The sequence below is a fragment of the Eleutherodactylus coqui genome, chromosome 1 (genome assembly GCF_035609145.1).
Source record: "Eleutherodactylus coqui strain aEleCoq1 chromosome 1, aEleCoq1.hap1, whole genome shotgun sequence".
Taxonomy (NCBI): Eukaryota; Metazoa; Chordata; class Amphibia; order Anura; family Eleutherodactylidae; genus Eleutherodactylus; species Eleutherodactylus coqui.
Genome location: NC_089837.1, coordinates 533,978,438 through 533,994,966, shown reverse-complemented (window position 1 = coordinate 533,994,966; position 16,529 = coordinate 533,978,438). Strand labels below are relative to the sequence as shown.

The 16,529-nt window shown below is 47.8% G+C and overlaps 1 protein-coding gene across 1 annotated transcript in view; it reads right to left on the bottom strand.

Moving 5' to 3' along the window:
* LOC136607523 (polyunsaturated fatty acid lipoxygenase ALOX15B-like) overlaps window positions 1-16,529 on the bottom strand; it is a 140,909-nt gene that overhangs the window by 41,312 nt on the left and 83,068 nt on the right. The window contains exons 9-11 of the mRNA XM_066589045.1: window positions 5,050-5,253; window positions 4,545-4,631; window positions 4,138-4,307 (exon numbers count right to left, since the gene is read on the bottom strand). Of these exons, the coding sequence (XP_066445142.1) occupies window positions 4,138-4,307; window positions 4,545-4,631; window positions 5,050-5,253 (461 nt within the window). The remainder of the gene's footprint in view (window positions 1-4,137; window positions 4,308-4,544; window positions 4,632-5,049; window positions 5,254-16,529) is intronic.

Here is a 16,529-nt window from a genome sequence, read left to right as displayed (position 1 = left end):
TTGGTGTGCGCTGTGGACACTGGGTCGTGCAGCGGGGGGGGGGGGGCAGCATGTAACCCAGGAGAAGAGGCAGCGGTGTGTCCCGCAGGCAGTGATTGTGCTTGGTTAGAGGTAGTGTGGTGCTTAGTTAAGGTGTGCCTTACTAATGAGGGTTTGTCCGAAGTAAAAATGGTTAGGGGGGGGGGGGGGCACTCTTGCCGCTATTGTGGCCTAATAGTGTTTAAAAAAGACATAGACAAACTGGAGCAAGTTCAGAGAAGAGTTACCAAGATGGTGAGCGGTCTGCAGATCATGTCCTATGAGGAACGGTTAAAGGATCTGGGAATGTTTAGCAGAAGAGAAGTCTGAGAGGAGACTTAATAGCCGTCTACAAATATCTGAAGGGCTGTCACAGTGCAGAGGGATCAGCCCTATTCTCCTCTGTACAAGGAAAGACTAGAAGCAATGGGATGAAACTGAAAGGGAGGAGACACAGATTAGCTATTAGACAGTGAGGGGATCAATGTGTGGAACGGGTTGCCACGGGAGGTGGGGAGTTCTCCTTCAATGGAAGTGTTCAAACAAAGGCTGGACAAATATCTGTCTGGGATGATTTAGTGATCCTGAACTGAGCAGGGGGTCGGACCCGATGACCCTCGAGGTCCCATGCAACTCTACGATTCTTTGAAAGGTTTCTCTTGGGGATTTTTGGCACAAGTCCAATATAAAAGAGACCGGGTTAGTTTTAATTTGTCTTAGAATCCTAAAGGGAGCAATAAACCTGGGAACCAACCTGCCACATTGTTGTCTTAGCCTGATGTTCTAGACAGACAACTACATCCTGTCTCTTATCTTGTAGTTATTTGGCCTGCAGTGGCGATCAGACATATGCTGGGTTTACATGGGACGAATGTCAGGCAAACGATGACCGACACTTGTTCCTATGTGTCCTTGCTGCAGTGCTTCTGCTAGGAAGCTAGTATCGCTGGCTCGCTCACAGGGCAGGGGGTGTGGTGGCAGGAGGAGAGTTCTCTCCTTTCGCTCCCCTTCCCCTCTCGATTGACATAACACAGCAGCCGTTCAGTACTGAACGGCCACTATTTACACTGAACGATCAGCTTTATACAGCATACGGCGCTGGACGATCATGGTAAATCGCTCATCGTTCATGGTATATACCACTGTGTTATGTCAATGGAGAGGGGCGGAAGAGTAAGGCGAGAAATCTCCTGCAGGCGCCCCTCTGTGAGCCAGCGATACTAGCTCCCTGCAGCAGTACTGCAGCCAGTATGTGCGGGGACGAGTGTCCGGCATCATTTCCCCGACACTCATCCCGTCTAAAAGGGCTCTTACATTCGGCAAATAGAATCCCTGTGCCTAAATCCCTATATACCTTACTCTAAGCTGACTTTAGAAAACTGACTTCCTGCTTGCGCAATGGAACATCAAACCCCCCCACGCTATCAGTACCTGATGATGCCTTGGGATGCAAACTATAATTACAATAGAAAGGGAAGATATTAGTGAATGCATGACAAAGAAGGCTGAGAGGAGACTTAAAGGGGTTGTCCCGCGGCAGCAAGTGGGTCTATACACTTCTGTATGGCCATAATAATGCACTTTGTAATATACATTGTGCATTAATTATGAGCCATACAGAAGTTATAAAAAGTTTTTCACTTACCTGCTCCGTTGCTGGCGTCCTCGTCTCCATGGTTGCCGTCTAATTTTCGCCGTCTAATGGCCAAATTAGACGCGCTTGCACAGTCCGGGTCTTCTTATCTTCTCAATGGGGCTCCGTGTAGCTCCGTGTAGCTCCGCCCCGTCACGTGCCGATTCCAGCCAATCAGGAGGCTGGAATCGGCAATGGACCGCACAGAAGCCCTGCGGTCCACGGAGGGAGAAGATGCCGGCGGCCATCTTCACCGGGTAAGTAAGAAGTCACCGGAGCGCGGGGATTCAGGTAAGCGCTGTCCGGTGATCTTTTTTAACCCCTGCATCGGGGTTGTCTCGCGCCGAACGGGGGGTTGAAAAAAAGAAAAAACCCATTTCAGCGCGGGACAACCCCTTTAATAGCTGTCTACAAATATCTGAAGGGCTGTCACAGTGCAGAGGGATCAGCCCTATTCTCATCTGCACAAGGAAAGACTAGAAGCAATGGGATGAAACTGAAAGGGAGGAGACACATTATGAGCAAACTCTGTCCATGGCAAAAACTGAGACCAATTGTCCTGTAACTCAGAAGCAGAACATTAGAGATATTGCTCTAAAGTCTGGTTCACTCTGTCTGTCTGATAGTCTGTGGGTGGTAAGCAGTGGAGAAGCAATGCCCAAATTAGAAAGCCCTCCCAAACCTGCCAACAAACCCTGAACCCCTATTGGACACAACGTTCTAGGGTGTACCATGAAGTCTCACCACATGCCGGAGAAGGTGTAGCCAACGTATCGGCAGTGGCCAATCCAGACAAGAGTATGAAGTGTCTTACTGACACTGTGCAAAACTACCAAAATGGTGTATCAGTCTCCAGAGTTGGGCAACTAGACAATAAAGTCCATAGATATGTGCATCCATGGACTCCTGGGAGTGCTTAAAGCTCTTACCTGGCTAAAGTTCTGGGTGTTTTATTATGGGCACAGCTGCTTCATTACCCAATAAGTTGGCCATATCCTTTTTCATAGCTGGTCATGAAACAATACAGGCCAATGTCCTACACATCTTAGTAACACTCGGATGACCAGGAAGCTGGCTACCATGACACTCCAAGAGCACAGCGGACCAGAGATTGCTGCAGACAAACTGTAAGTGAGAGAGTTACTCTGCAAAACTAAGTCTGTACTTGTACTGTGCAGATGCATTGGCATGACAGTGTCTGACTACCGGAGAAAGCTGCTATCACAGAGTATATTCTCTCTGGACGGAGAATAATTTGCTTCCTCTGTGACAAGTTTGTGGTGATCGTTGACTGCATTTAAATCTAGTGTTTACGCCATCACTTACTGATGGTTCCCATTATTGCGAGGGTCCCACAATGGACTTGTTGTTCTACTATCCACCATATCTAAGTTACAGGGTAGCCTTGATTTTAGGTTGATGTGGTGTGGAATTTTTACTGGTTATTTACTTATGTTTTATATCCTAGTTGCACATGGTATGTGACGGATTTTACATTTATGCAATTCTTAAGAAGGACAGGATTTGTGTTTGAGGGTCTGGAGTGCCAGTAATAATTTATGCCATTGTAATCAATTGGTCCTCATGGCTAGAGCATAAAACCAATGCACTTGGCAGCACTCCATTGGTGTCATAGACTGGTGAGAGAGCTATTTTTGATTATAATCACTGTACATGTGCCTTGTACTGCAACCATTAAGCCTTGTGCCTTGTACTGCAACCATTAAGCCTTGTGCATTGTACTGCAACCATTAAGCCTTGTGCATTGTACTGCAACCATTAAGCCTTGTGCATTGTACTGCAACCATTAAGCCTTGTGCATTGTACTGCAACCATTAAGTCTTGTGACTTGTACTGCAACCATTAAGCCTTGTGCCTTGTACTGCAACCATTAAGCCTTGTGCCTTGTACTGCAACCATTAAGTATTGTGCCTTGTACTGCAACCATTAAATCTTGTGCCTTGTACTGCAACCATTAAGCCTTGTGCCTTGTACTGCAACCATTAAGCCTTGTGCCTTGTACTGCAACCATTAAGCCTTGTGCATTGTACTGCAACCATTAAGCCTTGTGCATTGTACTGCAACCATTAAGTCTTGTGACTTGTACTGCAACCATTAAGCCTTGTGCCTTGTACTGCAACCATTAAGCCTTGTGCCTTGTACTGCAACCATTAAGTATTGTGCCTTGTACTGCAACCATTAAATCTTGTGCCTTGTACTGCAACCATTAAGCCTTGTGCCTTGTACTGCAACCATTAAGCCTTGTGCCTTGTACTGCAACCATTAAGCATTGTGCATTGTACTGCAACCATTAAGCATTGTGCATTGTACTGCAACCATTAAGCCTTGTGCCTTGTACTGCAACCATTAAGCCTTGTGCCTTGTACTGCAACCACTAAGCCTTGTGCCTTGTGCTGCAACCATTAAGCCCTATTGTTAGAGTAAAGACAATTCAAAGCTGTCATCAGTCTCCATGTATACTGCACCTCTCCATCGCCTCCCAGATCATCTGCCCATCATCTCTGTAGTAAAAGTTGGGAATAGATTCCAATCCTCGAGCCTTAATGTCCTCCGGTAGACAGAGGGCGCTGTAAGTCAACTCTTCCATCGCTTTCTTTAGTAAAGGTTTAATTCCACTTTTACCAACAGCCACAATCTGAATGTGAAAAAGCCAGAATTAGTGTAATGGGGAAATTCCCACAACATGCCCCATCCCAATGTTACTGTGTTATCCCTGATGATTCCCACATGGATATCCACTATATCAGCATACTATGTACTACAGAACCAGCTATTCATCCATTACTGCCGACAACCAGCCTGTATATCATGTCTGAGAGGTTGTCAGCCCCGCCCCCATCACAGGTTGTATCTATACATATAATGGACTCACTTGATCAAAGACGCCCCCTGGACCAATGAGAAACTGTCTGGCGAGAGTGTTGATGTCCAGAGTGTAGCGCAGATGAGGGATGAGGAGCTGGAGAAATAATGAGAATGAAGAATGAATCTGGTTGTCGGTTGAGCAGAGATTGTAGTACAATACACAATAAACCAGAGCCGAGCGTCTGACACACGGCCACCATTACCAGAGGGCTCCATTGGTTAACGATGATCATTCCCCCACACAGAGGAGGATTATGAGGAAGGATGGACACTGATGGTTGTATCGGCTGAGTGGGCACCTTACCAGTCTATCAGGCTTGGTTTTCAGTAGGTGCCATGTGTCATGCCCAACAGCCATCAAACTTTACAGATCCAGACCAGAGATTGCGTATTGGATAGAGCCATATATGACGGGGATCAAAGTATGAGTCAATAAGTAAAGACTATGCAGCTCTGCTACAAGTCCTGTTTAGGCTGAGATCCAACCATGGGGTGGGCATCTCACTCCTCACCTTGTACACTGGGTGGTTACGAGGCAGCTGCCGGTGGGTCGCAACGTTAAACACTTCAGCAAAGAGATGGGTGTGGAGCAGGTGATAGGCGGTCTGATGAACCTGGAACTCAGCACTTCGCACCCAGATCTTGGCCAAAGTCCAGTCCCACTCAGAGTCACTGGGCAGGAAGATCGGTGTCTGTTCTCCTGGAGTCTGACCCAACTGTAATGGAAGCAGATGAGACATCCAGAGAATCTCAATAAAGGTGTTAAAGTCAGTATTAAAAAATGTGTATACCAGAGCTGAACTCATAATTCTGCTGGTGGTGTCAATGTGTCCATGGGTTAGTTACCCTGTACTGACCCTCAGTTACATCCTGTATTATACTTCAGAGCTGCACTCACTATTCATAGTAACATAGTTCGTAAGGCTGAATGAAGACAATGTCCATCTAGTCCAGCCTATTTATCCTCCTGTGTTGATCCAGAGGGAGGCAAAAAACCCCAAGAGTAGAAGCCAAATAGCCCTTTTGGGGAAAAAATTCCTTCCCAACTCCCTAATGGCCATCAGACTGTTCCCTGGATCAACCCCTAATAGTTCCTACCTGCCTGTATACCCGGATTGACACTTAACCTAAGATTTATATCCTATAATATCCTTCCTCTCCAGAAAGACATCAAGTCCCCTTTTAAACGCCTCTGTGGATCCTGCCATCACCACGTCCTCAGGTAGGGAGTTCAACAGTCTCACTGCTCTTACAGTAAAGAACCCCCTTCTGTGTTGGTGATGAAACCTGCTTTCTTCTAGACGCAGCGGATGTCCTCTTGTTACCGCCGCAGTCCTGGGTATAAACAGATCATGGCAGAGATCCTTGTATCGTCCCCTCATGGATTTATACATAGTTATTTGGTCGCCCCTTAGCCGTTTTTTTTCCGGGGTGAATAATCCCAGTTTTGGTGCCTCTCTGGGTATTCCAGTCCCGTCATTCCATGTATTAGTTTAGTTGCCCTTCTTTGAACCCCCTCCAGTACTGTAACATCTTTCCTGAGCGCCGGTGACCAGAACTGTGCGCAGTATTCCATGTGGGGTCTGTAAAGTGCCTTATATAGTGGGAGGATAATGTTCTCATCCCTTGCCCCTATACCTCTTTTACTGCATCCCAAGACTTCATTAGCTTTTGCAGCAGCTGACTGGCATTGGTTACTCCAGTTTAGTCTACAATCCACTAGTACCCCCAGGTCTTTTCCCTAGCAGTACCCCATTTAGTGTATATTGGTGACATCTGTTTCTCCTGCCCATGTGCAGAACCTTACATTTATCCACATTGACCTTCCTTCACCATTCCCCCCCCCCCCCCCCCAAGCCCCCAGCTTATCTCGGTCCGTTTGTAGCCGCACATTGTCCTCCGTTTCATTAATTATATTGTATAATTTTATGTCATCTGTAAGCATTGATATATTACTGTGCAGCCCCTCTATCAGGTCACTGATAAATATATTGAACAGAATGGGGCCTAGTACTGAGCCCTGTGGACCCCCACTAGCAACTGTGGCCCAATCAGAGTAGGAACCATTTATTACCCCCCTCTGCTTTCTTTCATTGAGCCAATTCTTTACCCAGATACACACGTTTTTGTCCAATCCGAGCTTCTCATTTTTTATATCAGCCTATTATGCGGCACGGTGTCAAATGCTTTAGAGAAGTCCAGATATACGAGATCAATAGACTCTCCCAGGTCCAGCCTAGAGCTTACTTCATCGTAGAAACTGATCAGATTGGTCTCACATGATCGACCCTTCATGAACCCATGCTGGTGAGGAGTTATTCCCTTGTTCTCCTTGAGGTATTCTGGGATGGCGTCTCTCAGAATCCCCTCGAAAAAAATTTCCCGTTACTGAAGTGAGACTTACCGGCCTGTAGTTACCAGGCTCACTTTTGGTCCCCTTTTTGTAAATTGGAACCACGTTGGCAATGCGCCAATCCAATGGTACAACACCGGTCTTGATAGTATCCATAAATATTAGATATAGCGGTCTAGCTTTCACATCACTTAGTTCCTTTAGTACCCTTGGGTGTATTCCATCTGGGCCTGGCGATTTATCGATTTTAATCTTCTTTAATCGGTTCCGCACTTCCACCTGCGTAACGTATGAGATATTTTGTGAGGGGTTCATTTTATTCCCCTGCATCTCGTGTGGCATTTTCTTTTCATTTGTGAATACGCTTGAAAAGAAACTATTTAATAGATTTGCCTTCCCCCCATCGTCTTCAATGATTTTTCCTGGATTATTTGTTAAAGGGCCAGCGCTCTCCCTGCAAATCCTTTTGCTGTTAATATAGTTGAAGAATAGCTTCGGGTTGTTTTTGCTCTCTTTGGCGATCAGTCTTTCCGCCTCCTCCTTGGCAGTTTTGATCTCTTCTTTGCATATTTTGTTTTTTTCCCTGTACGATTTTAGCGCTTCTTCGCTGCCTTCTTGCTTTAGTAGTTTAAACGCTTTCTTTTTTTCGTTTATTGCCCCTCTTACCGTCTTGTCGAGCCACATTGGTTTCCTTTTAGTTGAGATTCTTTTATTTTTAAAGGGAATGAACTGCTCACATGAGGTGATTAGGATCCTTTTAAACTCCTCCCATTTGTCCTCTGTACTGATATTTTTGAGGATGTTGTCCCAATTAATGTCACCGATAGTAGTTCTAAGCTGATTGAATTTTGCTTCTTATTGATTGACATCTGGAAGTTGATTATATTGTGGTCACTGTTCCCCAAGTGCCCCTCAACCTGCACCCCCTTTATACGTTCCGGTTTGTTAGTTAGTACTAGGTCCAGAATGGCCCTCCCTCTTGCTGGTTCCTGCACAAGTTGGTTCAGGTAATTGTCTTTAATTACTCTCAAGAACTTATCCCCCCTGTGAGATTTGCAGGTTTCGTTCTCCCATGTTATATCTGGGTAATTAAAGTCCCCCATGATAATTACTTTGTTGCGGTTTGACACCTCCTCTATCTGCCTTAGTAGTAAGTTTTCAATTTCTTCTGTTGCTTTTGGTGGTCTATAGAAGACCCCTATCAGGATTTTGTTATTTTTTTCCTCCCTGTATTTCTACCCACAGAGATTCCATGTGTTCATCTCCTACTCCTATATCCTCCCGTAGTCTCAGCTTTAAGTATGATTTAACGTACAGACATACCCCTCCCCTTTCTGGTTCCCACGGTCTCTTCTGGAGAGGTTGTACCCCTGTAAATTCGCCGACCAATCGCACTTGTCATCCAGCCATGTTTCCGTTATTCCGACTATATCATAATTGTCATCAGTCATTCTCGCTTCAAGCTCACCCACTTTACCAATCAGACTTCGTGCATTCGTGGTCATACAATTTATATCATTTTTTTTTTTGTTCTTTAAATTTGTTTTGTTGCTATTCGTACTTATGGCTGACCTCACAGTTCTAACTGGACTAACCCCACCCCCTGCTTGACCCCCACTCCCCTTGCTTAGACCCGGGTCGTTAGCTACACTGACTACCCCACTATTTCTCTTTTTGCCCTCCCCCCCAGTGCCTAGTTTAAACACTCCTCCAGCCTTCTAGCCATCTTCTCCCCCAGCACAGCTGCCCCCTCCCCATTAAGATGCAGCCCGCCCCTACTGTAGAGCCTGTAGCCGACAGCAAAGTCAGCCCAGTTCTCCAGGAACCCAAATCCCTCCTTCTTACACCAACTCCGGAGCCACTTGTTTAGCTCCCTAAGATCCTGCTGCCTTTCTAGTGTGGCTTTAGGTACAGGTAGTATTTCTGGGAAAACTACCCTGGAGGTCCTCGCCCTGAGCTTGGATCATAGGTCCCTGAAATAATTTTTGAGGGCCCTCCATTGACCTCTAATTTGTTCATTAGTGCCAACGTGCACCATGCCCGATGGATCCTCACCAGCCCCTCCCAGTAATCTGTCAATCCAATCCGCGATGTGTCGAACTCGAGCGCCAGGAAGACAACACACCGTTCGACGATCCCGGTCTTTATGACAGATTGCCCTATCTGTCCCCCTAATAATTGAGTCCCCCACCACTAGGACCTGTCTAGCCTGCCCTACGCTCCCCGTCCCCGTCTCACTGGAGCAGTCATCTCCCTGGCGTTCAGAGGGCATGTCGTGCTGCAGCGGTGCTGGCTCTGTAATGGCATCGCCCTCATCTGCCAACTTTGCAATTCTGCTGGTGGAGTCACTGTGTACATACATTACTTATCCTGTACTGATCCTGAGTTACATCCTGTATTATACCCCAGAGCTGCAGTCACTATTCTGCTAGTGGAGTCACTGTGTACATACATTACTTATCCTGTACTGCTCCTGAGTTACATCCTGTATTATACCCCAGAGCTGCACTCACTATTTTACTGGTGGAGTCACTGTATACATACATTACTTATCCTGTACTGATCCTGAGTTACATCCTGTATTATACCCCAGAGCTGCACTCACTATTCTGCTGGTGGAGTCACTGTGTACATACATTACTTATCCTGCACTGATCCTGAGTTACATCCTGTATTATACTCCAGAGCTGCACTCACTATTCTGCTGGTGGAGTCACTGTGTACATACATTACTTATCCTGTACTAATGCTGAGCTACATCCTGTATTATACTCCAGAGCTGCACTCAATATTCTGCTGGTGGAGTCACTGTGTGCATACATAACTTATCCTGTACTGCTCCTGAGTTACATCCTGTATTATCCTCCAGAGCTGCACTCACTATTCTGCTGGTGGAGTCACTGTGTACATACATTACTTATCCTGTACTGATCCTGAGTTACATCCTGTATTATACTCCAGAGCTGCACTCACTATTCTGCTGGTGGAGTCACTGTGTACATACATTACATATACTGCAATGACCCTGAGTTACATCCGGTATTATACCCCAGAGCTGCACTCACTATTCTGCTGGTGGAGTCACTGTGTACATACATTACTTATCCTGTACTGCTCCTGAGTTACATCCTGTATTATACCCCAGAGCTGCACTCACTATTTTACTGGTGGAGTCACTGTGTACATACATTACTTATCCTGTACTGATGCTGAGTTACATCCTGTATTATACCCCAGAGCTGCAGTCACTATTCTGCTAGTGGAGTCACTGTGTACATACATTACTTATCCTGTACTGCTCCTGAGTTACATCCTGTATTATACCCCAGAGCTGCACTCACTATTTTACTGGTGGAGTCACTGTGTACATACATTACTTATCCTGTACTGACCCTGAGTTACATCCGGTATTATACCCCAGAGCTGCACTCACTATTCTGCTGGTGGAGTCACTGTGTACATACATTACTTATCCTGTACTGACCCTGAGTTACATCCTGTATTATACTCCAGAGCTGCACTCACTATTCTGCTGGTGGGGTCACTGTGTACATACATTACTTATCCTGTACTGATCCTGAGTTACATCCTGTATTATACTCCAGAGCTGCACTCACTATTCTGCTGGTGGAGTCACTGTGTACATACATTACATATCCTGCAATGACCCTGAGTTACATCCGGTATTATACCCCAGAGCTGCACTCACTATTCTGCTGGTGGAGTCACTGTGTACATACATTACTTATCCTGTACTGCTCCTGAGTTACATCCTGTATTATACCCCAGAGCTGCACTCATTATTTTACTGGTGGAGTCACTGTGTACATACATTACTTATCCCTTTACTGATGCTGAGTTACATCCTGTATTATACCCCAGAGCTGCAGTCACTATTCTGCTAGTGGAGTCACTGTGTACATACATTACTTATCCTGTACTGATCCTGAGTTATATCCTGTATTATACCCCAGAGCTGCAGTCACTATTCTGCTAGTGGAGTCACTGTGTACATACATTACTTATCCTGTACTGCTCCTGAGTTACATCCTGTATTATACTCCAGAGCTGCACTCACTATTCTGCTGGTGGAGTCACTGTGTACATACATTACTTATCCTGTACTGACCCTGAGTTACATCCTGTAGATCTTTTATTATAAAAGTAAAAAACACAACAAAGACAAACTGTAACAATAATAACCATATAAAGCAATATAAGGCCCTTCCCCCACAGTCCGTGATCCATAAACAAAGTAAATGTCCATATCCGGGCTTCCCCCCCGCCGTACACACCCACACACATACACACTCAAAATATAACACAGTATACAACTATAACACAATATACAACTATATACCTAAAATATAAAACTAAGGAAACTACACCTCCAGGTCCAGCCGTGCCGCACTGTACCCACACAAAACAAATGTAAACAATAACATAAACAGCAGAAATAACTGAAATAGCAACATAAATAAGCAAATTCAAACAGAAAGACCGAGCCAACTGGCATAAAAAACTAACTAAAAATATATATTTTTTTTATTTTTTTTTTGGTCCCCAGTGCAGCTTGGGGGCCAAGCCTGCTCCACCAGTCCGTGCCCAGAGTTCTTAGTTCAGGACGTGCCAAGCCACACCAGGGTTTTCTTTTTTTATTAATACCACACTGTGCCCGCCGCAGCCTGGGGGCCATGCCCGCTCCACCAGTCCGTGCCCAGAGTTCAATGTTCGGGACGTGCCAGGCTACGGCTCAAGGCGTGAATCCCACTCCCCCCAACTCCCCACCCAACCTACCTACCACCCAAAACGTGAATATATACAATATATACAAAACCATAATACACTCCAATACCAACATACATAATATATACTATATACATAACCCGAAAGCCTAAGGTCGGCTCTCCTGCAGCCCTACTTCATTCCATTTTGCCCAAATCAAAACAAAAAGCTTCATGGTGCACTCACAGCCCGCCACCGGGATTGGAGGTGATAAGCCGGGCACAGACATCACAATGTACTATCCCTTGCATTTAAAAAAAGGTCTCCCTATTCTCTCCCTAATTTGCCCTAGATTGTCCTTAGTCTGCCCCTCAGTCTGACCCTTCATGGAAAACTGTCCCTGCCCTATCCCTCCTCTCTCCCTATCCTGTCCCTCCTCTCTCCCTACTCTGCCCCTAGAAGATTAAGAAAAGACTGTCCCTAACGAAAAACAAGCCCTCTCCATAGGAGAGAAGCCTTAGATGTGCCCAGCCTCTCATACTCCAAAGAACGTACCTTCACCAGGTCACCCAGGATGTTCCTACATACCGTATCCACGGGGAGGACTTTCAGTTCCGTCGAAATCAGGCACCGTGCACTCCAGATGTGGAACCTGACCACTAGGCTAACTAGAAATAAAGTGCAGCGGTCCCTGCCACCAAGGCCTCTGAAGGCTCCATAAGCCCACTCCGCATAGGAGAAGTGTGCCAGCTGACGCCAGCCTATGGAGACCCCTACCCGTTGGTATACCTCTGTATTAAAGGGGCACTGAAGCAGGAAATGCTCCATGCTTTCCAGCACATTGCTGCACTCCTGACGGGGGCAACCCCTGTCAATCAGAGGCCTGCTCTTCAAGTTACCCCTTACATACAGTCTCCCGTGAAAGCAGCGCCAAGCCAAGTCCCAAAACTTCAAGGGGACCCGGGTTGAATTCAGTAAACGTAACCCTCCCTCCAGGTCCCGACTTGGGCAGTCCTTGAGCGCCAGGGGCTTCTGGAAACGGGTCAACAGGACTCTTTCGTCGAGGAGCCTCCTCGTCAGAGTCCTGATCTCCCACATCCCCAGACCCCACCGGCGTATCACCTTCAGAACCAAGGTAGCGTAAGCCGGGAGATATCCATGCTGCGTGCGAAGGTCCTTCACTCGCCCTCCTGTCTCCCATTCCTGGAAGAAGGGCCGAAACCATCCCCGGCAGGAGTAGACCCACAGAGGAGCCCTTTCTTGCCAGAGGTTGCCTATGTTGATCTTAAAAAAGGTGTCTACAAGAAACACCACGGGGTTGACCATAGATAACCCCCCTAGTCTCCTCGTGCGGTATGTAACATCTCTCCTGATCAGGTTCAACCTATTCCCCCACAACATTAGGAAGAACAGGTTGTAGACCCGGGTCCAGAGAGGTTCTGGCAAAATGCATTCGCTGCCCAGGTAGATGAATAAAGGGAGCAGGTATGTTTTGATCAAGCTAACTCTTTCCCGAAGGGTCAAAGACCAACCCTTCCACTGGTTTACCTTCTGAGTGGCACCATCCAGCCTGTCTACCCAATTTTGCATGGGGTAATCCCCCTGGCCAAATTTGATGCCAAGAACTTTTGCTGAAGTCTGGGGCACCGGAAGAGTGTCCGGGAGATCAAACACAGGATCCCCCCTTCCTAACCAGAGACTTTCACACTTATCCCAGTTGACTCTGGACCCGGATGCCTCTGAGTAGGCATCCACCTCCGACACCACAAACTCCGCCTCCTCCCTTGAGGATACGAAGAGCGTGACATCATCGGCGTATGCCACTGCCCTCAGGGTAGCCTCCGGCACCGCCCGGTCCATCCCGACCCCTGCTATAGGTCCACGATCAACCCTCCTAAGAAAGGGATCTATCGCAAACACATACAACAGGGGACTTAGAGGACAGCCCTGACGGACGCCGGACCCCACCTCAAAAGGGCGGCCAAGCCAACCGTTCACCAGCGGGAAAGTCTCAGCCCCTGCATACAATGTTCGCAGCCAATCAACAAACCCCACTGGCAGGCCATATCTCAGAAGGACTGACCAGAGGTACTCGTGATTAACCCGATCAAACGCTTTGGCCTGATCCAAGGACAGCAAGTACCCCTCCCAGTGACCAGCCCTACCCTGCTCCACTGCCTCCCGGACACCAAGAACAGCGCTAAAGGTGCTACGGCCTGGAACAGAGCAATGCTGGGCCCCCGAGAGGAGCTGGGGTGCAAACTTGACCAACCGATTAAACAGCACTTTTGCCAGAACCTTCCTGTCCGTATTGAGAAGTGCTATGGGACGCCAGTTCTCAATACGGCTCGAGTCTTTACCCTTTGACAGAAGGATCAAAGCTGACCTCCTCATTGACTTTGGCAGAGTGCCCGAGGAAAGACACTCATTTAATACCTCCGTCAAGAGGGGACTCAAGAGGTCCTTGAAGGTCTTATAATACTCGGATGTTAGTCCATCCGGTCCTGGCGATTTTTTGAGCCGGAGCCCATCAATCGCCAGTTTAACTTCCTCTATTCTGATCTCTCCTGTCAAAACATCAAGAGAGGTGTCTACCCCCGGCTCAGGGACAGTTTCAGCCAGGAAAGCCGACATCACTTCCGAATCTAGATCCCTCTTTCCCAAGAGTTGCGAGTAGTAGGATCTGACGACCTCCAGAATCCCTGATCTGGATCGATTCAGGGATCCTGTACTATCGATCAGTCCAGTGACCACTTTACTATTCACTGACATCCTACAGTTTCTGTAAGGGTCGGGCGAGCGGTACTTCCCGAAATCCCTCTCAAAAACCAAGGATGCGTGTCTATCGTACTGGCATTTCTTGAGCAAAGATTTCACTCTGGAGATCTCCTCGCGGCTACCTCCAGTCGAAACGAGATGTTCGAGTTTCCTCCTCAGGCCGTTGTACAGGCGGTACCTGTCCAGGCATCTGAGGTTGGAGAGCTCTCGGAAGAACCTTGCCGCCCTCCTCTTGAACATCTCCCACCACTCTGACTTACTGCTACAGAGATCCAGTAATGGTACCTGGCTCTGCAGAAAATCCTCAAAGGACTGTCTTATCTCTGCTTCCTCCAGGAGTGATGAATTCAGTCTCCAAAAACCTCTGCCCATCCGGGGGGTTTCTGCAACATTCAGAGAAAACAATATTAGACAGTGATCGGAGAATTCCACCTCAACAACGGACACTGGCGAAGAGATGGCTTCCTCCTTCAAATAAAACCTGTCTATTCTAGACCTGCTCTGACCTCTATAATAGGTGAACCCCTCGTGGCCTGGGGTGTGCCGGATGTGGACATCCACCAGGCGAGCTTCGCTAGCTATGCTATTAAGTGCGACGCTGTCAAAAGTCAACCGCCTGTCTCCAGAGCCTCCCCTATCGCGGGCTCTTGTGACTGCATTAAAGTCACCTCCAAAGACAACTTGGCGGCTGGTAAAAAGGTAGGGCTTGATCCTCATAAAGAGACTCTTCCTGTCCTTTTTTGACTGAGGACCATAGATGTTGACAAGTCTTAATTCTTGTCCCTTCATGAGGACATCTAAGATCAGGCACCTTCCCATTTCTAATTCAATAACTCGTCGGCATTCAACCGCTGCGGTAAAAAGGACCGCCACTCCACTATACGGCTCGGCCGTAAGAGACCAGTAGGAAGGGCCTGACCTCCACTCCCTTTTTGCCTTATGTATGGCTGCCAAATCGGACAGCCTGGTCTCCTGCAAAAATAAAATGTCGGCTTCAACGCGGCCGAGAAAATCAAAGGCCGCAAATCTAGCCGTATCAGACTTAATGCTGGCAACGTTAATTGATGCCAGAGTCAGCGGAGTGGGTGCCGCCATCATGAGTGATTAAATTAGACGGCTTTCTTCCTCACACCCGCTTCCTCGGGGTCAGAGGAAATCCCCTTGCCTCTTTTTTTGGACACAGATGTGTCCATAGCAAGGGATCCCCCGACCCCGTCGTCCTTGTTTCCAGGCTCCAGAGTAGCCTCCACCCCGGAAGGAACTATGCCTTCACGAGTTGGAGACTCAGCGCCCCCTGTTGACCCTTTCTTTGCCCCAGGAACCTTGCCCTCTGCCTCCCCCTCAGAAGAGGAGGAAGAGATGTCTCGGAGGGCTCGGAACCTATTGGAGAGTCCAACTGGAGGTGAGCAGGCTTTTCCTTCCAGTACTTGGCCCGGGGTGGGAGAAGATCTTGAATCCCCCCTTCGTTTCCTCCTCGTGGCACCTAGCTTACGCCGTTTCTCTAGCCATCTCTTGCCTTCCCCATCCACACTTTCACAGTGGGAGGAATCTGCAGAGTTGGTCTCCTCCCTCTGGATCCTCCTGTCCTCCTCATCTAAATCGCTGTCCCTCAAAGCCTCAGCCGCGAGATTTGCTTCTGGAACAGGGGCCACCATCGACCCACCTGCTGTGGGTGCTCCTGTCAGCTCCCTGCTCCGTCTGCGTTTCTCCTGACGCCTCTGCTCTGCAGGCGTCTTTTGCCGGTTCTTCCCTGGCTCCTGAGCTCCTCCACCTCTGCTGGTCCCCTCACCCCCGGAGGCCACATCATGACCCCCATCCGTAGGTGCTGAGACCGCATTGGCAAAGGAGCGCGGACAGCGACTAAATGGGTGACCGAGGTCACCACACAGGTTACACCTAATCTCTGCACAGGAGGCGGCTAGATGACCAAGACCCCCACACAGAGCGCACTTCAAGGTCTTACAAGCGGCGCTCAAGTGTGAGGGGTCGCCGCACCTGTGGCAGAGCTTCGGCTGCCCCTGGTAAAAGGCCAAGATACGATCCCTGCCGAGGAAGGCTGCAGATGGTATGTGTGCCACTGAGTTACCTGAACGCTTCAGCTTGACCATGAACGTCCAGGCCCCAGACCATATGCCG